Source organism: Chinchilla lanigera, unplaced genomic scaffold (assembly GCF_000276665.1).
Source record: "Chinchilla lanigera isolate Chin_1 unplaced genomic scaffold, ChiLan1.0 scaffold00031, whole genome shotgun sequence".
NCBI lineage: Eukaryota > Metazoa > Chordata > Mammalia > Rodentia > Chinchillidae > Chinchilla > Chinchilla lanigera.
The window spans coordinates 23,088,379-23,111,780 of record NW_004955432.1 but is presented as its reverse complement, the minus strand read 5'-3'; the positions used below and the strand labels follow the sequence as shown (position 1 = coordinate 23,111,780).

At 33.4% G+C, this 23,402-nt stretch overlaps 1 protein-coding gene across 1 annotated transcript in view; it reads left to right on the top strand.

Annotated features, from left to right (window-relative positions):
- Positions 1–23,402, top strand: part of Asz1 (ankyrin repeat, SAM and basic leucine zipper domain containing 1) — a 59,960-nt gene that overhangs the window by 7,641 nt on the left and 28,917 nt on the right. Inside the window, exons 5-6 of the mRNA XM_005388135.2 lie at positions 22,272–22,383; positions 22,907–23,041. Of these exons, the coding sequence (XP_005388192.1) occupies positions 22,272–22,383; positions 22,907–23,041 (247 nt within the window). The remainder of the gene's footprint in view (positions 1–22,271; positions 22,384–22,906; positions 23,042–23,402) is intronic.

The following is a 23,402-nucleotide window of genomic DNA, read 5'->3' as shown; positions in this document are numbered from 1 at the left end:
TTTCTGTAGCCACCAAAAGAAGGCAGAGAAAATCAGCCCACCTATCCAGTAAATTTTTAGTTTCAGAGGTGCTAGACTATTCATAATAGGATTTTTTTGTTTCATCTATGAATCCTAGCTTTTTTCCTGGCGTCTACAACTTTTGTTTGTTTCCCTGAGTTCTGGTAATGTTTTTCAGTCACTTCTTCAGTCTGTGAAGGAGACTAAAAATGTCTGTAACATGTTTTAGAATTTCCTTTATTTAAAACTAAATGAACTTTTCACTTGATGAAAACTTAATATCCACGTTTGAATAAAAGAGTAATCTCATCTGCTTCCATGTTTCTGTTGCTCCCAAATTTTGTATATAAACTTTCAAATCTATTAATACCAGCTGGATTCTGAGTATCAATGTTTTTCTAAAAATTTCTTCTGTTTCATCTTGAAAATAGCTACTAAAAAATGTAATTTACTGTCATTTAGATAACTCCATCTGCCGTCATGAATTTAAGACAAGCATGTTCTAAATTTTAGATTGATGCCTTATGCCGAACCAGTCTCACCGATTCAGATATCACCTTCACATTGTTCTTTACACTCTTTCTGGTGTGATTCCAGTGTGTCCATGACACCTTCTGAGCGTACGTTCACTAACTTTCCGATTCCATATTTGTCACACCACACCACATTCTAATAGCTTTTGACCGACCTTTGAGTTTACTAAATTTTACTTTACCTTCCAGTCTGTTATTAAACTCAGTTCAGTTACTAATTTAATTTTTTAATTTCTAGAACATGTTTTCTTCTTTTTAAAATTGCACTGTCACTTTTTATAGTTTATTTTGCCCTGAATTAGAATTTCTTTAATGTGGTAAATATATCATCTAATTGGAATAGGTCTAATATCTGAAATGTTTGTGAGGTTTGTTTCTGTCAGTTAAGTTTCTTATGCTTTTCATTCATGACTCGGGACTGATCATTATATTTAAAAATTTACTGTAGAAATAATACAGCACCCAGGATGATCCAACGGGGCAAATTTTGCATGTTTCTGAAAGGGGCCTGGTGCATTCTCAGTCCGGGACTCATATAATCTTAAAGGTGGGGAGTAAGGTTTCCTAGACCATTTTGGAGGTATAAACATAAAATACTGTTTTTTTATTTATCATTATGCTGAAATTATAGTACCTTATATCCCAAATGAAATGGCATAAATATAGTTTATCAAGCTCTACCTTGCATAGACTCAGGGCTTTTAATTTTGTTCCCCCTGATGTGGAAATGACCCATGGCTTAATTTCATGCTGCAACATGCCCTCACAGCAAAAGGAGCTGGAAAAGCTAACTAGCTCCCTGGTTTGTCACCATGTAGATTCTGGGTCATTTATTAGTCCCTTGACGTCTTAGTTCTTTAATGTTGAAAAAATTAAAAAACTTTTTTCCATCTGTTTAGATTCTTTCAAAGTTTTAGTCTAATTATCTAATTTGCCTTTACTAGAAACAGAAATTGGTATCATCTACATTTTTAAATTGTGTTTATAGTTTTTTTTATTTTATCCGTACATTTTAGATATACACAGTGATCACATTCACTAGAGGAAGTTTGTACCCATACATGATATTTCTTGTTCCTTTTTCCCCAAACCTCTCTCCTCCCTTCAATCCCTTAGGGTTATTTTTGTGTCATCTTTGTAATTCTTTGTGTTTCATGTAGACTTTTTAAAAATATTTCATGGTAAGCTGGCCATATGTTAGCACATAGAGATTTACCTTGCTCTTTTATTTTTTCTTAATTTTCCTTTAATTCTTCCATTTTTACTTCCTGTGGGACAAATGGTAAATAACTGACAACTTGAAAGCACTTTTTAAATTTAGCTAGGACACAAATCTCATTTTATATACTTGCTACTGACAGTACTTAGAACAGCATATTATGCCTAGCAAATGTGAAAATTTATAATGATTTATTTACTTTGGCTTTAGAATTTGATTTTGAGAGTAGGATTTTAATTTTGTTTTTGTATTACTTATTAAGTGTTTGCTGTGTGTCATGTACTGTGTTAACTGCTTTCAAATGTGTTGTCCAAATAATTCTTACAGCTTTGTAGGTGCTGTGTTATTTTTTACAGAACAGAAACTTAGTGCTGAAGTATGAAAATGCCTTTGAATGTAGCAGATGTTTGATAAGGGTATTTGCTACAATAAGCAGGCTGCCCCAGTAGAATATACTTATATTTCCTGTCCTTTCTGTCACTATTTGGGATTTTTCCAACAAACCAGTTTAAACAACTTGACTATTCTACCTGTTGGAAAACATACATTTGTATTAAAGTGTCATATATGTTTTCTTCTTTTTACTTCAGTAATAGTAGGTAAATATTTTGGCTGTTATAAGTCTACAAACTGGAAAGGGGGTCATTGAATAGAATAATGTTATTACTTGAATTTAGCTTAATAATATTTTTACCTGAAAACAAGGTGGTCTTTGATCAGATTAATTGGAGCTTATTTGTTCAGTGGTGTGGGCTTACAGCATTTCTTGCTTTCTTTTTTATGCTGGTAATGCAATAAAAGATGATAAATTAATAAAATATGGAAAGTCTGTATAAATAATTGAATACATAGAAAAAATTAAACATTTTGTCAATTTAGCCTTTATGTTGGAGTTGGCGTTTATTATTGTTAAAGTGATAGTGAACCTTTAAAAAGTATATGTAAGTAATATTTGCTTTTAGAGTTTATGAGGATCCCCTCCCACTTTGCTGAAGGCTTTTCTTTTGTTTTGAAATTTAACATTTTTTAAAATTTTTACTGATGAATTGCTTTCTGTGTCTTGATCATGAAATATATTGTTTTCAAGAAAGTGAAGAATAAAATGTACAAATTAATCTAAGCTTGCTAATCTACCACTTTATTGGAACCATAAACTACTTTTTGCTACCTGCAGCAATATCTTTTTTAATCTTAACATAACTCCTTTCTCCTTGAGATGCTAGTAGTTTTATTCTTTTTTAAAATTTTATTTATTTGTGTATATTTGCAGTATGTAATAATAATAAGTTCACTTGGGGGACTCGGTACATATACATGATGGATCTTGATCATGTTTTACACTTTTACTCCCCAGCCCCCTCATCCCTGCTCCTCACAACTCCCTTCCCCATCTTCAGTCTGCCTTTTTGCTGAAACTTTTTCTTACGTTAAAAAACAAAGTGAAAACAAAGCAGATTTCTTTACATTTAGAAGGCAGGTTTTTCTGGCAAAGGAGTTTTGTTAGATTAGATTATTTGGTAATGAGATTCAGGTTTTGTAAAATGATGTGACATTTTAATTTCAGTAGATGTTTTATTACCATGATAAGATAGCACCCACTAATGCCCAAGGTTTTGACGTAATCATTATGTGTTTAACTTGTTGAATATCAGCTGTCTGTTTTAGTAAACAGAAGATACCCTGGGAAAAATGTTGCTTTCTTTCTCAGAATATAAATTTAGTTGTAAATTTAAGTTGTAAAGCTGTCAGTTCAGCAGCTTTGTAGATTAAGTGTAACATCAGTGTACAATATTAACTTGTTTTCATCTAAGTAACTGTGACATGTTTTTCTTCTGAAAACATAGGCAGAATTCACTAAAGTATTCTTTTAGAGACAATTTTTGAAAATAGCTTATTTGTAAAACATTACTAGAAATTGTTACTTATTGTAATTTTTCTTCCTAATCTTTTAAAATTTGTAATCAATACATTGTGTCATAAAATATTAAAGTAACATGTATGTGCTTGTAATAAATCGCGAGTCTTCCTTGGCTGAAGAAATTCCTTGATTTCTCTGTTTCAGAGGTAGCCACATTAAGTAGTTTGACGACTATCCCCAAATCTTTCCTTAAAAACTCCATGTAAGTACACCCCTCAACACACACACACACACACACACACACACACACACAGAGTTCTGTTTGATCAAAAATGTGTTCAACATCTGTCCTTGCTAGTACTTAATAAATTTACCTCTATTTTATTTACTTACTTTTTTATTTTGGTACTGGAAATCCAACTCAGGACCTTACACTTGCCAGGCAGGTGCTTGTGCCACTGAGTTATACCCCCAGCCCTTTGCCTCTGTTTTAATAGCTGTATAGTATTTGTTATTGTTAATGCATTATAATTTACTGAATCTTTACCATGTTGATAACAAGTAAATTATATATAATTATTACATTCTTTTGTTACACGGTAATTAAAAATAATGTCTACCAAGCTAGACTGCCAAGGTTTGAATCCTGCCTTTATCACTTACTAACTGTGTCATTTTGGTGGGTTATTCATCTTTTCATTTTTATTTGTGTAATATGGAGATTAAAATATTACATAATAAACGTGTTTTGTGCTTAGAACAGTGTCTAGCCACAGAGGAAGCACTCAGTTGTCTGCTATAACAATGACCAGGATAATACCCTTTCATATCAATTCTGTAAAAGGCTTCTGTAAAAGTACTCAGAAAATTCATAAATTTAAAATCTTGCAAGTTATATCCAAATAGCCCAAAAGGTTTTTTGGTTTACATTATAAATCATGTGGGAGAGTGTACCAGTCACCTTTCTGTTGCTGGGACCAAATACCTGATACTTACAGCTTGAAGGAGTAGAGGTTTGTTTGTCACAGTTTCAGAGCAGGCTGGCAAACCCTTCTGGGACCTCTCACCTGAACTGCAACCCAGAACTCACTTATTTATCACAAAGTGCCAATATTGCAGTTAAACCTAAACACTGAGGTTTTAGTTTAGAAAAAATAAATGTTATTGCATGTGCAGCTGCTGGGAGGACTTGATTTGTGTACATACATGACATAGGCTCTCCACTGCTGGTTCTAGAGTTTTCAGTCCATGGTTGGCTGGCTTCTGGATTGAAACATCATGGCAGAAAGACATGGTACAGGAAAGCTGCTCAACTTAAGGCATCTAAGAAGGAGTAAGTAGGGGAGGAGGCAGAGAGAAAAGGACTGGTAACAAGACCTGTTCTTCAAAGGCATCCCCCTAGTGACCTACTTCCTTCAACTAGACTCTCCCTCCTAACAGCACTTGCTGTGAACTCATCAGCGGATTAATCCATGATCTAATTACCTACCACAAGCCCCACCTCTGAACATGAGCCTTTTGGGGACATTTTAGAACAAACCATAATAGAGAGTGTGCTTTTTTTTCTTTGTGTCCTTACCAGCGTATCGTAGGCTTTGTGGTTTTAGCAGTCTGATGTGTAAAAATAAGCACTTCATAGTTTTGATTTGTTGTGGTTCTGCAAGTCCTTCTTTATACTAGATTTGTTGTGGTGCTCCAAGTCCTTCTTTATACTAGCAAGTCCTCTACCACTGAGCTGTATCCCTCGTCTGAGCATGCTATAGTTTTGTTATTTTTCTTATTTTCATTTAGCGTAAGCATCTTTCCTTATATTGTTACTTCTTTATATTTTTTTATAAATCCTCTGTCCATATCCTACGCCCATCTTTATTTACCTGTTTCCTTACATAAAGGACCTGATTTAACGTTCATTATGTATTGTATGTATGCAGTGACAGATAACTTAGCGTTACTTTATATATGAAGGCATAATATTAATACTGCTATTCATGTGCCTAGAAATCTGTGTTTTTAAGCCAGTTCTTTTGAAAGCACAAAATAGATGTATTTGCTGTGTCTTATTAATTTTGTTATATATGTGGATTAGGTTATAATTATACAGCTACCTTCTAAAATTAATTTGACAAATTGATTTTATCTTTCACTATATTTAGATTCTACATTTGAAATTAAATTCAGTTATTTTCATTTAATAATATAATGTTTTTCCCTAATATCTTTCAGATGAAAAATTTCCATACCCCATCTAGTTACTAAAGTCATCACAAGTTACAAAAAGAATTCATTTTAAAAATATAGGAGTTTTTAGATTCTAGTAAGAGTAATTTTCTCAAGCGCTGACAGCTAAGCCTAGAAACTAGTACATGTGTTTATAAATAATTGTTTGTAAGTTACCTAGTGCAGTGGTTCTTAACAGTATAGTGATGACTAGAAGTTTTCAATGAGAAAAAAACCTTGAGTAAAGATATCTTTCCTTCATTTGCCCTTTTTTCACTTTTTTCCTGGGTTTTCTTATTGCAGTATTGTATTATGATGGTAAAAGAGCCATAATTTTTTTGCTGTTAGAGTTAAGCAAACTATATTGGGTTATTCTGCTTTTTAAATTTATAATTATTTATTTGTGAAGCATCTTGTTAGCAGAAGTTCGTGTCCCCAGCTTCTATTACTTATTAGCTTCATGACATTAGCAAACCTGTAAAACTCTGTAAACTTCTGTTTCTCATGGAAAAAGATAAGGAAACTTACTTGACTTACTTGGTTGTGTTCTTGTGATGGCCACATGGAATATAGTGTGCTTTTATAAAATGTGCTGTGTGTAAATATAACAATTTTTAAAACTGTTAATGTCATTAAAGAATTGTACTTTAACCATGCACAAGCACTAGTTTAGAAGAAAAAAAAGAATAATCCTTTATTTTTTAGTTAAGGCTCTATTGCTAAATACATACCAGGAATATTTATTAACAATGTAGTAGTTTTACAAGGAAATACAGAAGTAAATCACCTACATAGAAAACTTACACATAAGATTTTGTTACTCAGAATTATAGAAAGCAGTATGCATATTATAGTAAAGGTGTAATTCCAAAATGATTAATGAAAATTTGACATATTGCCAAAGCACATAAGAGGAAGATTAGTATTCAGAGTCATAAATTTCATCATCCATTGTTGAAGGCTAAATAAGTTAAATAATGTTTGCTAGGTTGAGTGGGAAAAATATATTTTATTTCCTCCCTCACTGAAATTTGTCTTTTTAAAATTTTTGTTTTTATGTAGAGAAGGTAGTAAACTGTTCCATTTCACAAACCAATTAAAATGTTTCGATGTTTTAGCACATATGCAGTTTAAATTTTCATTAAATTCCATGAAGCCTGGTAGTTTTTCAAATACCTAACAAGATCTTCCTTTATTTTTTATGAAATAGATAAAAGTGTAACAAAATTTTGGTGGTTCTCATAATTACTATTCAAGGTTTTGTTCTTCCTGAACACATAGTTGATTATTACTTCTCCTATGTCTTTCAGCTGGTTAAATTATTTTATTTAAAATAGCAAGGAATTTTTCTGAGATCTTGTTTTCATTTTAAATATTTTATAAAGGAACACAGGTTTAAATCAGAATTTTTGCCTCCTATATTCCATTTTCGCTGTAGAATTTTGAATAGATTTTAAGAATTCTTCATGTTTTATTTGTTCTTGTAGGTGGTAACATATCAAATCTGTAAGTTACAGAATCTTTGAAATTATTCTAATTTTTCCTTAAATATGTTTAATAAGATAATGCAGTATGGCTAAATGTCCTTTTGTAGCTCCCTAATTACATTCTCTTCATCTTTTTCTACAAGTAACCACAGTCTTCTAATATGTGTGTATTTTTCCTGCCCAGGTTAAAACTATGAACATGATCATCTGCATATTCATACATCCTCAAATTTGTATTCTATACAATATCATTTGGAATATTTTTAATTCCACTTTCTAATTGAGAACTAATTTACGATATAAAATTCACCAATCTTCAGTGAACACACTGAATTATGACAAGTGTGAGCCAGTCTAATAAATTACCAAATTTAAAGAAGAGGCTGTAGGAACTCCATTGTATATATAGATAGTCTCAAGTATGAGAGGCCTAGGACATACATTTGCCATCTGAAGTGGTGACAGACTTCAGGGGAAGAGCTTTTACTTGGTGGCCTCCAACTCTAGGTAGATAATATCAGATCTAGGTAGATAATATCTACCAACTCTAGGTAGATAATATCTACCTACTCTAGGTAGATAATATCTACCTACTCTAGGTAGATAATATCAGAATTGAGTTGAATTGTAGGATACCCAGCTGTTAAGGTATTGGTTGATGTGGAGGGGGCCACATATTTGGCATGAAAAGTGTTGTGATTAGAAACAGATCATACTAAATATGTTAGTAAGCCGTTTATTTGTGTACTTTAAGTCTTCTAAGTAACTACTATTTTGCTTCCTCATTCTGCCCGTTACTATTTTACTCAACTTTTGTTTACATGTTTAAGTCTGCCATATCACTGATGTGTTGATCTTTTGCCTTTACAAATTGTTCTCCTCTGCATGTCTAATAAAGTTTACTTCATAGTATACTTTGTCTAATATTGGTATAGATAGGTTACCTTTCTTTAGCATTTGTATACTTACTTCATCTAATTTCAGTCTTTATGTGTGCATTTGTTTCAAAGTAAACAATATATAGTTTTCCTTTTTAATTCCAAATTTATTAGCAATAGTTTTCCACTCACTAAAATATTTGTTCCACTAGCTTTTATATATACACTGATATATTTGTTCATTTAGCCAGTGTTTTTAAAATTTTTATTGTTTTGATTAATCAGATATTTTTATTACACCATTTGCTGTCTTGCTATTCATTCTGTTTTTCATAGATTATCATTTTATTATTCTATTATTTTATTATTGTGTATTATATCCTGGAGAGTATAACATGCACTCTTTACTTATTAGAGTCTATTATAACTTAATGTTTTCACTGCTGCTTGAATAATGCAGGAATTTTAGAATGTTTTAACTCCATTTACCATTTTACCCATCTTTATACTATTGTTGTATATTTTAAATCTGTATTTTAAGCTGCACAATTCATTATTACCATTTTAATACATGCTATTTTCATCAGCTTTTATTTAGATTTACCTACATATTCATCTTGTGTTTTTCATTCTATCATATATTCTTATCTTAATCAACATAATTTTCCTTCTAAAAACCTTTCTTTAAAACATCTGTTGGAGATAAGGTCTTTTTGTTTAAAAACATTTTTATTTAGTTTATATTTTTGAAAATCATTTTCACTGGATAGAGGATTTCAGGTTAGTAGTTACTTTCTGTTGGTACTTTAAAGCTATCTTTTTGTTGTCTTCTGGCTCCACTATTACTATTGAAAAGTCAGCTTTTTGTTCTATTACTGATCCTTGTAAGTTATTCTACTTTTAAAGATTTTTGATGTGTGTCTTCTCTTCTTAGCAACTTGCTATAATATCACATGGTATAGTTTTCTTTGTATTTATCCAGATTTTTTTACTCTCCATGTGTTTAATCTGTTTTTGTTGTAATAGCAACAATAGAATATTTTATTGTATTTTCTTATGTAGGAATGTATATATATACATATATAAATAAAACAATAACATATTTTATGTACACACACAGAAACACATTTTTGGAGAATTTAGTCAGTCTTGTAGCTGAGCTCATTTCTTAAGGTAAATTTTGGTTGCTTTATAGCATCTGCACAATAGATACTTTTGTTCTTTCTAATATTAATGTATAACTTTTAATTTTATTGATGTTATTGGCAAGATTTCTGGTACATTATATCCTGGTTTAAGAAAATCAAAGTGCATTTGAGCTTGAAGAATAAAGTAGATTCTGTTTTCAGTACCTACTCCATCATGTTTATAACAGAAGTCCAGTGTTAATGTTGCTTAGTTTCCTCTTTAAAGGGCTGAAGATAAAAATAGTTTGATGATGGGTGTTGGTATATACCTCTAATACCAGCTACTGGGATAGGCTGAAGAAGGAAGATTACAAGTTCATTGCTAGCTTGGGCACCTGTCTCAAAATAATAAGAGCTAGGGATGTATTCAACACTAGATCATCAGCCTAGCATGTGAAAGGCCCTGGATTCAATCTGTTACAATATGCACGTACAAAAAAAGTACGAAGACAGTTCAAATCAGGACAGGCAAATCAGTGTATAATTTGAACAATCGGAGCAATGGTTTCTACTCCATTTTCCTGGACATTATTAATGTATTTCAGACAGCTGATACAGCTCTTAGATACATCTCTCCTTGGGCCTTAGATCTTTGGTGCTGTAGGCTGTATATGTAAAAGTCCTTGCCTCAAGGTGTTGGCATTTTTCCTGCCAACTAGTCCCAACTGTTACTAGTCCCCCTTTCTCCATATTCCTTCTCCAGGAGTAAAAGATACATTCTTACATAAGAAAGATAAGTTTAAACAGTGCAGGCCAGACAGTCTTTTCTAATGAATCGTAGAACTGGTCCAATCCCCTGCACCACAAGAAAACAAAACTTCTTTATCATGGTTGTTTCATTAATCTTCCAGCTATAAACTGACTGTTTTAAGCAGATTGGAAACAGTATGAATAAAAATGTGACATGAAGACAAGTCAACCAATTATAATCTTGGTATAGAGAAGGGACAAGTCGTTGTAAAAGAATATTGTCAAGTTGAGAGTTTTGTTCCTGTTTTTCTTTGTATGCCCTCTAGTGGAGGATTTATTGAAATGAAATAACTAGAAAGTAAGACTAATAAAATTAGTAAAACTAATAAAATGTTCTGTGTCATCTAGAAAAAATTTATTTGTGGTTACATAATGTATGCAAACTTTATTATTCTAAGCAACAACAACAAGCTACATAATATCACTAGTAAATTAAACTGGGTTTTGTTAAACACTTATATGCTAGACACTAGAAGACAGAAAATAGAAGAGCTAGTTTGTGCTGTAAGAATTTGACAGTAGAAAATGGCTATCATAGACACAGCATAGTAAGAGATGGTGGGTATCCGTAAAAACATAAAATAGGAAAACTTAACTAAGATATAGATGACAAGTGAGACTTCTCAGAGATTTATCTCCCTGTTTTGAATTGAAGTCAGCTAAAGACGCCAAAAATGAATATGTAGTGTAGAGGGAGGTGGATGTCAGTGAGGAAGGAGGAAGGAGCATGTTCTGTTGAGGCACTTGTAAACGGTGTAACTGCAAAAGTGCAACCGAATCACAACACTACTAGAGTAGAAAAGGGGTCTGCATTAGGCAGTAGCTAGATAACAACCACCATCATCCATGGTGAGAAAATGGGGATTTTCTTGTGAGAGCTGCTGGACGTAAGTACTTTATGGAGGCTGCTGTGGCCGCCTGGTGCAGATGAGTTTGGAGCCGGGTCTTGGTCTTGCCAGAACCACAGACTGTGTATTCAGAGCTGCGAATAAAACTCTCTTTGCCTGAGTTTGAAGAGCACTGGCTCCATTATAACTCAAGATAGGGTTTTTAATTTTTAATTTCTGTGTAAAATTCTCACCATAAAAAGATTCCTGTTAGGGTTTGAAAAGTCATATGTGTTACAGAGGATAAAATCTCCCATTTCTCCTTATCTACAGTGGGTCATTAAGTACTGTTGCAGAATTTCTTCTGTGGGTTAGGGTTTTTCATTTGTTCTGTGTTTATTGCTTTTACATAGGATTATACTCTACATTTTATTGCAGTTCACTTTTTTAACTAATTTTTCATGGACTCACCAGTATGCTTAGATATGCTTCTGAGTATAATAGTTACATAGCTGTAATACCATTGTTTAACCCAATATTTTATTGAACAGCATTCAGACTGTTTCCAGATTTTTAGGGTTACAGAAAATACTACAGCATATGTCTTTGACATCTTGCATAGATTTTCTACAGGACACATTCTTATAGTAGATTTGCTACAGTAAATATGTATGCATATTTAAAATTGTGATAGGTGTTATAAATTGTCCCCTGAAAAATTTGAATAACTTTATTCTACCCTCAGCAATATTTGAAGAGTTGAGAGTGCATGCTAGTGACAGCACTAGATATTTTTTTTCAGTTTCCAGTCTGATTTGCAAATACTGATGCTTCATTTTAGTTTGCCTGTTTTTCCGTAATTAATTGATTAGTCCTCTACATTTTAGTTAACCACTTATATTTATCTATTAATTACTTATATCCTTTGCAGTTTTTCTATTTGATGGTCTACTTTTTTATTGATTTATAAGATCTTTTTTATATTGTATTTTTCAGTTTTATATGTATATTGAAAATGCCATATCTAGGGGAGTGGTTTATGCTTTTAAATAATTTTTTATGTTGTGTTTTTTTATCCACCTTTAGAGAAAAAAATTTCAGAAAATTAACTTCAAAAAAAATTGAACTCAGAGCTTTTAATAATTTCAGTTCTTTAATACTTGAGAGGAATAGTTTATACTGATTCTTTCTAAATAGTTCTACAACATAGGGGAAAAAAGCTTTTCAGTTCTTTTGTAAAGCAAACGTAATATTTATTCTGAAATTCAATTTAAAAAATTATTCACCAAAAAAATTGCATACATCTCAATTATGAACATAGATACAAAAGCCCTAAATTGTTTCTTTAATTATTAAGTTTATTAATACAGTTTAAATATAAACAATGATCACATTAATCATAGGGAAATCATTTGTACATGATATATCTTGATTCTCTTTTTTTCCCATTTCACTTGCCTCCCTTCAATCTCTCTTCTGCTCCTTATTTACAAAGCTGTTTCTATTTTATCCTTTTCTCATTTTTTCTTTTCCCTTCCTTTCCTCCCTTCCCCTCTCCCTAGGTACCATTTTCCTTTTGAACAGTTTCTTACTATTTTACAATATCCGTTACACAATTTTATTCTTGTTTACATTTTCAGTTTCTCACACTAGAGATAATGCAGTATTTACATGTTTATCTGATTTGTTTCACTTAGAAGTATGGTTTCAAGGTCCACCTGTTCACCTATAAATGTCTCAAGTTTATCCTTCTTTATGATTGAGCAGTATTCTGTTGTATTAAAAGGAAAACACTTTTGAAATCCATTCATCAGTTGATGAATATTTGGATTGTTTCCAAGATTTAGTTATTACAAACTGTGCTGCTGTAAACATAGATGCGCATATCTCGCTGCAATATGATGCTTTTAATTCTTCTGGGATAATACCAAGAACGGGAATAGTTGGGTCAAATGAGACATCTAATCCTAATTTTTTGAGGAATTTCCACCCTGATTTCTGCAGTGGTTCTGCAGTCTACACTCCCACCAACAGTGGAGAAGGATTCTTTTTCCCCTCTTCCCCTCCAGTATTTGTTACTGGTTGATTTCTTCACAATAGCCATCCTTTCTGTAGTAAGATGGAATCTCAGCTTTGTTTTAATTTGTATCCTTTGAATGACCAGTGATGTTGAATATCTTTTACATATATTTGTTTGCTGTTTATACTTACTCATCTGAGAAGTATATATTCATCTTAGATGCCCATGTTTGGATTGGGTCTTTAAATTTGCGGAGTGTGATTTTTTTTTTCAGTTCTTTTTATGTTCTAAGATAGTCCTTTGTCTGAAGAAAAGCTGGCTATGAAATTTTTTCCCACTCTGTGGGTTGTATTTTCACTTTGTTGATGATTTCTTTTGCTATGCAGAAGCTTCTTAGTAAGATTAGATCCCAGTTGTTCATTCTTTGTAGTATTTTGCATGCAGTTGGGATTTCATTCATAACGTCTTTACCTACACCTGTCTTAAAGAGTTCTACCTATTTTATCTTCCAGCAGATTCATTGTTTCTGTTTTAATATTTATGTCTTTGATATATTTTGATTTTAGTTTGTTGCATAGTGATAGACATTGGTCTAGTTATAGTCTTTGGCAGATGGAAAGTCAGTGTTTCCAGCACCATTTTTTAAAGAGGCTGTCTTTCTTCCAAGGGGGGTGTTTGGCTCCTCTGTCAAAGATAAGTTGGCTAAGTGTATTTGTAGTTGTGTCTGCATCTTCTAACCTCTTCCACTGATCCTCAGGTTTGTTTTTGGCTTTTTTGGGGGAGGGAGCATCAGTACCATGCTGTTTTTATCACAGTAGCTCCATAGTATAATTTCAGGGGTTGTGAAGCCCCCTACTTTACCTGTGTTGCCTAGAATTGTTTTTGCTATGCTAGGTCTCCTCTGTTTCCAAATGAATTTTCGGACTGTTTTGTCTAGTGCTGTGTGGTATGCTAATAGTATTTTTTAATTAGGATTGTATTAAATATGTATAACAGTTTTGGAAGTGTGTCCATTTTCACTATGTTGGTACTTCCTACCCAATAGCAAGGGATATCTTTCCATTTTCTGATAGCCACTTCGATCTCCTTTTTCAGAATACTGTAGTTTTTATCATAGAGATCTTTTACTTCCTTTGTTAAGTTGATTCCTAAGTATTTCATTTTTTTCAATGCTGTTGTGAAAGGGATTGTTTCCCTAATTTCTCTCTCAGTGAGTTTATTATTTGTATACAGGAATAGTATTGATATTTGAATGTTGACTTTATATTCAGCTACCTGAGTGAATTTACTTATTAAATCCAGAAATCTTGGTGGAGTTTTTTGGGGTCTTCTATGTACAGTATCATATCATCTGCAAATAATGATAATTTAACTTCTTCCTTTCCTTTATTCATTTTCTTTCTTTTTCTTTTCTAATTATTCTGGCTAATGTTTCTAGAACTACACTGCATAGAAGCAGTGATAGTGGAAATCCTTGTCTTGTTCCTGATTGTAGAGTGAAAGCTCTTAGTTTTTGACTGTCTAGCATTATGTTGGATCTTGGTTTGTCATAGATGGCTTTTATCAGATTGGGATAAAGACCATCTATTCCAATCCTCTGTAGAGATTTTATTACAAATGGGTGAGAACTACAGGCCAATCTCCCTAATGAAGATAGACGCAAAAATTCAGAATAACTTACTGGCAAACGGGATGGAACAAATTGTAAAGACCAAGTTGGATTCATCCCAAGGATACAGGTGTGGTTCAACATATGCAAATTGATAAATGTAATACAGAGCCAAAGACAGAAATAACTTGATCATCTCAATAGATGCAGTAAAATCCTTACTTCTTAATGAAGTTTCAGCAAATATAATGTTACCAGCAGATTAACTGATTAATATTGTAACCAAATGGAATTTATGTCAACTATGGAAAAGTGGTTCAAACAACTTTATAAATAGGTCAAGGGACTTTTTTAAAAGGAGGGTTGTCTTTATAACATATGCCATAAAGTCATTTTACAAAGTGTAAAATACAACCTTTGTAAAATTTGATTAGATAGATAGTTCTTTATTTCATAAACATACATCTGAAGCCAAACAAGTCTTACGCATAATGGAAAAACACCAGCACCATTTACATTGATACCAGGTACAAGACACACATTCATGTTTTGAGCAGTTTTTATTTTACTATTATCTGGGGAACTATTGAATTCTTTTGGGAACAAGCAATTCAATTAGGAAGAGAAAATGAGTCCTAGTTAATAAAACAATTTATAATGACAGAGCAGTTACTTTTTGCCTGGTTCTGTTCATACTGAACATTATTATCTCATTACCATAGAGTATAAGATCATATGTAGGTGCCACAAATGTAAAAATGATTCTTACACAGACATATAAAACCCAAGGCAGCGTTTAAGAAGCTTGCCCAATGTTACACAGATGATAAATGCTCAAGCTAGATTTGAAAGTAGACAGACTGACTCTGTAGCTTATACTCTGAACCACAATTGGACAGACTTGGGAAGTTTTATTGGAACATAGCTGTGTTCATTTGTTTATGTACCATCTGTGGCGACTTTAATGTTACAGAAACAGTTTAGCTGTTGTGACATGCTCTCATACCACAAAGCTTAAAAGATTTACTCTCGGTCCTTTACGAAAACAGTTTGCTGACCAGTGACCTAAACCATTTGAACTCTGTTGCCTCTGATTAAGCTATTTTTTTAATTAGGAAAGAGGGGATATAATAATTTTTAAGATTATATTGATCATATACTTGGTAACCCCCAAGATAATCAATTCAGACACTGTTAGAAATAATAAGCATAAAATGGAGTAGTTTTTCAGTGCTAATGTGCCAGTTTTGATTTCCAATTTGCCTATAATGACCAGTTTAAAAATATAATGAGATTATAGAGCTCACTGTAAAGAGCAGAAATATACATATCTAGAGATAAGTATACAAGAAATAGGAAGGACCTAAATGAAAAAAAAATTAAAACTACATTGAGTGAAATGGAGGATGGATTAGACCTGTCATTTGTTGGCTGAGATGACTAAGCATTTATAAAAGTAAACATCTTACTTGGAGAATAAGCCCATGGTTTTAACTTCACAAATAATTCTACAATTTCAGGAAAAACTCTGAAAAATGTTAAGGAATTTTTGAAAAGTAGCTTTATGACTTCAAGATACTAAATTGAGAATATGTTAAAATTGTGCCCTCTTCCTCTACCAAATTTTTTGTATTCGGGTGTTAAAATATTTTAATAATGTTCTATTTAAAACAAAAAAGGGAATTACCTCTGGAATATGGGAGTAACTCTAAAGAAATAAACAGATGGAGCCAGGTCTGACTGTATAGGCCTGTAATCCCAGCACTCTTACAGGCTGAGACAGGAGGATTGCAGATTCCTGGGCAACCCAGAGACTTGGCAAGACCCTGTCTGAAAATAAAAAGATAAAAAAGGTGGGAGATGCAACTCAAGTGAAAGCCCTGGGTTCAGTCCCCAGTACCCCCCGCAACACATACACACAGTGTGAAAGAAACAGGGAAGCCCAGAGGGAATGAAGTAAGGAGAGTGGGAGAAAGGGAGGGATGAGAACCCTGACAACTCCCAGAAACATTACTTACGGCAGGGTCGTGGCTGCTGACTTGATTCTTCCATTCTCGGAGGCCTTCGTGGTAGGCCAGAAGGTAAGTGCACAGCCATAAACCACTAAAATCTGGAGAATGTACGTATCATGAAATAGAGGCAACAGTCAAAAAAAAAGTAATTTATCCTACAAATGTAGAAAAAAATAAGAGAATCCTAAAAGCAGAATGTATTCTTCTGAGGAATAGAAGAGGGATTTGCCTCCACAAAATAACGTATAGGAATTACAAAGCCAGAACGATGGATTATGAAAAAGCCAATGTTGAATATTAAAGCTAAGTATATGTGTAAAATAGCAGTAGTCAGCTGAAGAGCAGATTAGTAAACTGGAAGCGATGTAAAGAAATCATCTTTATACAACACATAGTGTAACAAATGAAGAGTGGAAAGGAAAGGCTGAGAGGCATGGACACCTGTACCTGAAGTCATAACATCTGTCTAATAAGAGTTCCAGAAGGAGAAGATGGAAGGTGTACTGTATTTGAACTAATGATGGTAAGGAATATTCCCAAAATGAAGACACCAAGAGATCCTCGGGGTGCATGGAAAAATTTATATACAAATAGGTAGAGATATAAAACATGTACTTTTACATAAAAATTAAAATACACAGACACATTACATGAATAGTACTAAAAATATAGTACTAAAAAAAGTACTAAAAAAAAATCCTAAATGTTATTTACTAAAGAGAAAATTCATCTATCAAGACAGTTCCTGTACAGAAGTAGCCATCTAACTTTATATCCAGCAGTATATAACATCTATATAGGGAAGCAGAGAGTATGAGAAACTTTGAATCTGTTATTGTGTATTTATCCATTCTATCTTAGTATGGAGAGTTTTCAAATAAATAAATCAGCCATTCTTGTTCTAGGTGTCTTCCAAAAAGAATTAAAGGCACCATATTACAGTGATACATGCATACCCATGTTTATAATAGGTAAATCTTGGGAGCAAACTCTATGTCCATAGCAGATGAATGGATAATGAAAGTGTGGCGCTTATACACAACGGAGTACTACTCTGCCATAAGGAAGGAGAAACCTGAATAATTTGTGGGAAAATGGTGCACTTTGAGAACATAATTTTAAGTGAAATAAATCAGACACAAGTTTAAATCTTCCATGGTTTCTTTTATATGAGAAACTCAAAATATGAATAAAGAGCAAAATAGGTCATTGGAAATAGGGAGATCTTTTACCAAAAAGAAGGGGATCAAGAGGTAGAGGAAAGGGGAAGGGACAAATGTGGGAGGGGATAAAAAAGAAGACCCATTATGTACACGTACCAGCTCCTCATGAATGTAATTATTATGTACTGCAATCATGTACCAATAGTTTCTTAAAATTTTTTAAAAAGCAGAAGAGAAATGAAACCATAACAACTAGGAAAAGGATTAGCAATTTAAAAATTTGCCTAATACCATAAAATTACTAAAGGAAAATAATGAAAACTGAACTTAAAATTAAGAATTCATGAGATCTAAATAAACAGTAAATAAGATTTCTTGGAACTTAAAATGTGATGTTTGAATTCAAAATTTGGAAAGATATGGAAACAAGTAAAAGATTGATAATGATAATCACATTATGGGGAAGAAAAAGTCTTTGAATACTGTATATTGAGGGGAAAAGAAAGACTGCATAGTAAAATAGTTGCTGGGTTTTAGTTTAGTATGGGAAGGGGAAATAAACATATTTAAGCACTTATTTTGACATTCTCTAAGGAGAACAAAGGTTTTTTGGTTTTTTCTTTCTCCCAAAGAATTGGGAGACATACTAGCTTCTAAAATAAATCCTCAGATAGAACAGAAATAAGCTCATCAAGAAGAAAATTGAAAAGGCTTTTCAGCCAGAGTTTGTTTTTTGTGTATGGGACGTCAGGAGGAAGGAAAACTCGGGATTCATGACCTGAAGATAAAATTTAAGTCTAATATTAAGCTGGAGTGCTATGTAGCTGCAGGTGCCCAAGAGGTACAGTGATTTTTATAGGTGTGATGTTAAGAATTTTAAGAGGTGAATTGACAGTGAAAGCCCTGAGACTAGGTGACATGCTGGCATGGTTTTGTATTGAGAGAAGAAAAGAGTATTGAAGACAGAACGTGACTAAGTGCTAGGAAAAGAGGAGTCCAAACAACCATTGATTTCTGCTAAAGCAGAATGTGTGTTAGAAGGAGAGAAAAGAAGGAAGTAACAGTGGTTTGAAGGAAGAATTCTTTACATTGACTTAGGAAGTAAGATAAAAATTGGCATTAGAATACTATCAGTAGTACAGATAATTACCATTCCGCTTGGGTAGGCCAGGTAATACACAGTTTTATAATTCCCTTGAAGAGTCTGTGAGATTGCTGCTTCATTTAACTACAAGCTGTTACGGTTTATGTCTACGTGTCCCCCCAAAGCCTTATGCCCTTTTAGATGGGGCTTTTTCAAAAGAGACTGAATCTGGAGTGTGTGATTGATTCATAGTGCAGTGCTGGGATTGCAGGTGCTGGGATTAACAGTAGGTTATTGCTGGATCGGTCCACTGATTGGATTGGCACCACCCTAGTTCCAGTACACTGCATACAATATACGGGACAGAAAGATGCTTGTCTTGCTCTCTGTCACTGTTTTTGCTGTCTTCCACTGCCATGAACAGTTCCCCCTCTGCCATGTGCCATCCTGCCTTGGAGCCAGCCGATTATAGACTTAAACCTTGACAAACTATGAATTAAATAAACCTTTCTCCCTTTAACTTTGGACATCAAGTATTTTGTCTCAGCAGTGAGAAAAGTAACCAAGACAGCAGTCAAGAAATTACAGATGTTACAAGTTTCTGTAGATCTAAAAACTTCTGGGAGAATTGTCATTTTTCCTATCAAAATTGCTATGCAACATTGGAGATGGTATCATGTGAATAGCATGAAGAAATGAATTAATCTATGTTTTAAAGTAGGCCCTGTTACAAATTTACTGTTGGTGGAGTCAGAAACCAGTGCAACATTGTTCCCTTGAAAAGAAAACAACTTTGCATTTCTAAGTAATTACAGTAAACTGTAATTGGCCAAGAGTAGAAGCATGAAGAACAAATCTGAAGCCGTTGTAATAATACAAAGCAGAGAAAGCAGAGATGGCCCGGGCTACTGCAGTGGCTGACAGGGTGACAAGAAGTGCTCAGGTGCAGCGTGTGTTCTGAAGGGAGAGTCGGGAGGACGTCCTGGTGACTTCGGTATGGAGTGACAGAGACGGGTCACAAACGATCTGAGTGTTGCGCCTGAGTGATGTGTTCAGTGGTGGCTCCCTAAAATAGGAGAGATTGAGAGGAGCAGTTTGGACTTTTGTGGACAGAAGTGGAACGGAGGCCAGACATCAAGAGGTCTAATGTAGACACAGTGAAGAATTTGGTTATATGACTTGATTTTATATATATGTTACCCAGGAAATTGACTCTCCACCCTTTAAAGATTACCATTCTTTATACAGCCATTATATAGGAACTACTTATGGTAAAAGAGCAATTGTTTTCCTACTAGCATATAACTTCAAATGAAACATTGTGTTAGGAAATAGAAGAAACATAAACATGTAAATTGTTCTATGCCAAAGACGTTGGTACTAAGTGATCAGATTCAGGATATACCTATGCTAACAAGTCTTACAGAGAACTATTCTGTTAATAGGTAATAGAAGTGTGAATAACAAACTTTTTTTAGTCAGATCACAATTATGAAATTGGTTTTTTTTTTTTTTTTGCCTGTTCTTTGTAGTTGTTTTCAGATATTCATAATGACTCAGAAAGATCAAGCCTAGAATATCAGACCTCCATTAAAACAGACCATGTGTTAAAATCAGCCCAAATGGTACTGATAAAATCTTTCTAATGTCCTTTAGAATAGGCCCAAAAAAGTTAAAACACTCCTGCACAGCAAAGGAAACAAACAGTAGTTAATTGACAGCCTACAGAATACAAAAATATTTTGCCAGCTTTTCCTCAGACAGAACTAATATTTAGAATACATAAAGAACACAAAAAATTAAAGCACAAAATCAAAAAATAATAAAAATAGGTTATTGGTTAATAGGTTGGTTATTACTAAGAGTTTACACTTCTTCTGAGAAGTGTAAAATGAATATACACTTCTCAGAAGAATGATAGATGGCCAATAAATACGTGAAAAAAGTGGTCTCTGGCCATTAGAGAAATCCAAATTAAAACAACATTGCGATTCAGCTTTACCCTAGAAAGAATGGATATCATCAAGAAATCAAATAACAAATTTTGGTGAGGCTGCAGAGAAAAAGAAACCCTCTTTCTACATTTTGGTGGGTATGTAAACTAATACAGTCATTAGGGAATTCAGGATGGAGATGTGTCAAAAAACTGAAACTAGGAATTCCATTTAACCCAGCTGTTTCTTTTCTAGCTATCTTCCTGAAAGAGGTAAAGACATCCTGTTACAGAGATGCATGCATACCCGTGTTTATAGCACCAGAGTTCATAGTAGCTAAATCTGGGAAGTAACCTATATATCCATCAGCAAATGATTGGATTCAAAAATGTAGCATTTATATAAATGGAGTGCCACAAAAGATAAACGAGTCATTTATAGAAAAATGAATGCACCATGAGACCATGATGTTAAGTGAAATAAATCAGACACACTAGCTTAACTATTGTACATCTTTTATACAAGGAAGCCAAAATACAAATAAAAAAATAAAAGGTACGTAATAGGAGCTAGGGAAGTAGATCTTTTGCCAAAGAGAAGGAGGTGAAGAGGCGGAAGGAGGGCGAAAGAGGGAACGAAAAAGAATGTGAGATGTATTACGCACATGCACCAACTTTCTGTGAGAAATACAGTCATGTACTACAAATACGTATCCATAAAAATTTAAAATAAATGTATATTCTATGTTTAAAAAGAGAATAGGCCCAGAAGCAGACTAACTTTCAGGAGTACAGGGATCAAATTTCTTTTATTTTGAGAAATGGTAAACTACAGAGAAACCACTATCCTCCCCCCTACCCTCTTGGAAATATTTGGCAGGGTATATTATTTGACTGATCTCTTTTTGGATTAGAATAAGCAAGTCCTTTACATCTTAGGCTAAAATAGAGTCATAATGCATTAAGAAATAAGAGAAAGAGTTTTTCATTTAAAATTTTATTTATTCAATCTGCTAAATGTAATATTTAATATGAGCAAATCCAGTGAAGCAAGGACCTGGTCTCATTTATCACTATATTTCCAGCATAAACATAGTGTGTGTACACTTGTTAATTTTCTTTTTCTTTCTTCAAACTCAGGACCTCATACTTGCCAGACAGGTGCTTGTGCCACTGAGCTATATCACCAGCTCTGTTAATTTTCTAGATGAATGTATAAATTAATGGAACCTGTTAGAAAGCATGGCTTAGTGTTTTTTTTATGTTTCTTCACTAGAGGGTGCTATGTAAGTGTTCAGTACTTTTAACTGTTACCTCTTACATTTTCCTTTTTCTGGAAGGTTGGATTTTTAAATTACTTGGTTTGCTAAAAGCTTTTCTTTTTCTTTGCTTTCACAGCAGTATTGATGGTATTGGGTATGATTAAATTCATAATTTTGCATAGTTGTTAATGGCAGCATTAATGCAAGTGTTTCTTCTGTTCCTCTTCCTTAGGAGACTCATGACTCCAATCATGTACGCCGCCCGCGACGGCCACCCTCAGGTCGTGGCTCTCCTTGTTGTTCATGGAGCAGACGTTAATGCCCAGGATGAGAATGGTTACACTGTGAGAAACACTTTCTAATGCTCCGTTTTATTTTTAAACATTGATATTTTTATTAGAAGCTATAAGAATAGGTGGGTTTTGGTTGGTTATTACTAAGAGTTTTATGAAGTAGTCATTATAGAAGGCCTGGGACAGAGTCACTGTTAGTGAAAAACAGAAAAAAACTGAAAGAAAAACAGAGGTTATTTGATTTTTCAGTCCTTTTTCCTGACAGAAGAAGCTGTAACAGCTGGGTTCTCAAACACACATAAGAACTCATTTTTGTAGGAAACATTTCAGTGATTGGCAGATAAATCATCTTGCTCTATAGCATCACGTAGCTGTGTAAAACCTTCTTTGGTTCTATAAAATCAATGAGCATTGTAGTCCGCTTTGCAAATACAGCTTTGGAAATATGTTTACATTATATTGTGAAATGAAGAGATTGCATCATTCTGTTAATTATGTTTTCTCCTTTATTCCATAATGCTGCTGAGACTGTTTCCTAGCCACTTCACTCTTTAAACTTTCCTCCTGTTTACAGGCTTTAACGTGGGCAGCGTGTCAGGGTCATAAAAACGTAGTTTTGAAGTTACTGGAACTTGGAGCTAATAAAATGCTACAAACCAAAGATGGAGAAATACCAAGTGAGATTGCAAAAAGAAATAAACATCTTGAGGTAGCCGTCTATATATCAAACTGCTTGTTCTGTCATGTCACATTATCCTATATAGCACTTTTGTATTATTTTGTTAGAACTCACAAGTGTAGTAAGAATATTTTTGGCTGTTACTAAGCATTTAAGTGTATCTTTTCTGCGAGTAGTGAAAACTTTATTTTGCTGGAGTATTCCTCTTCTAACTCAGATGCATCGTAATGTGATCATTTAAGTTATGTAAAAGGATAATAAAAACTTTTCCTAAAATAAAATTGTAACAAGGCTATTTAAACATTTCAAACTGATTCATATTTTTAAGAATTAACTTGTATATTGGGATTGATAAGATTTTTTTTTTTTTTTTTTTTTGGTTTTTCTCCGG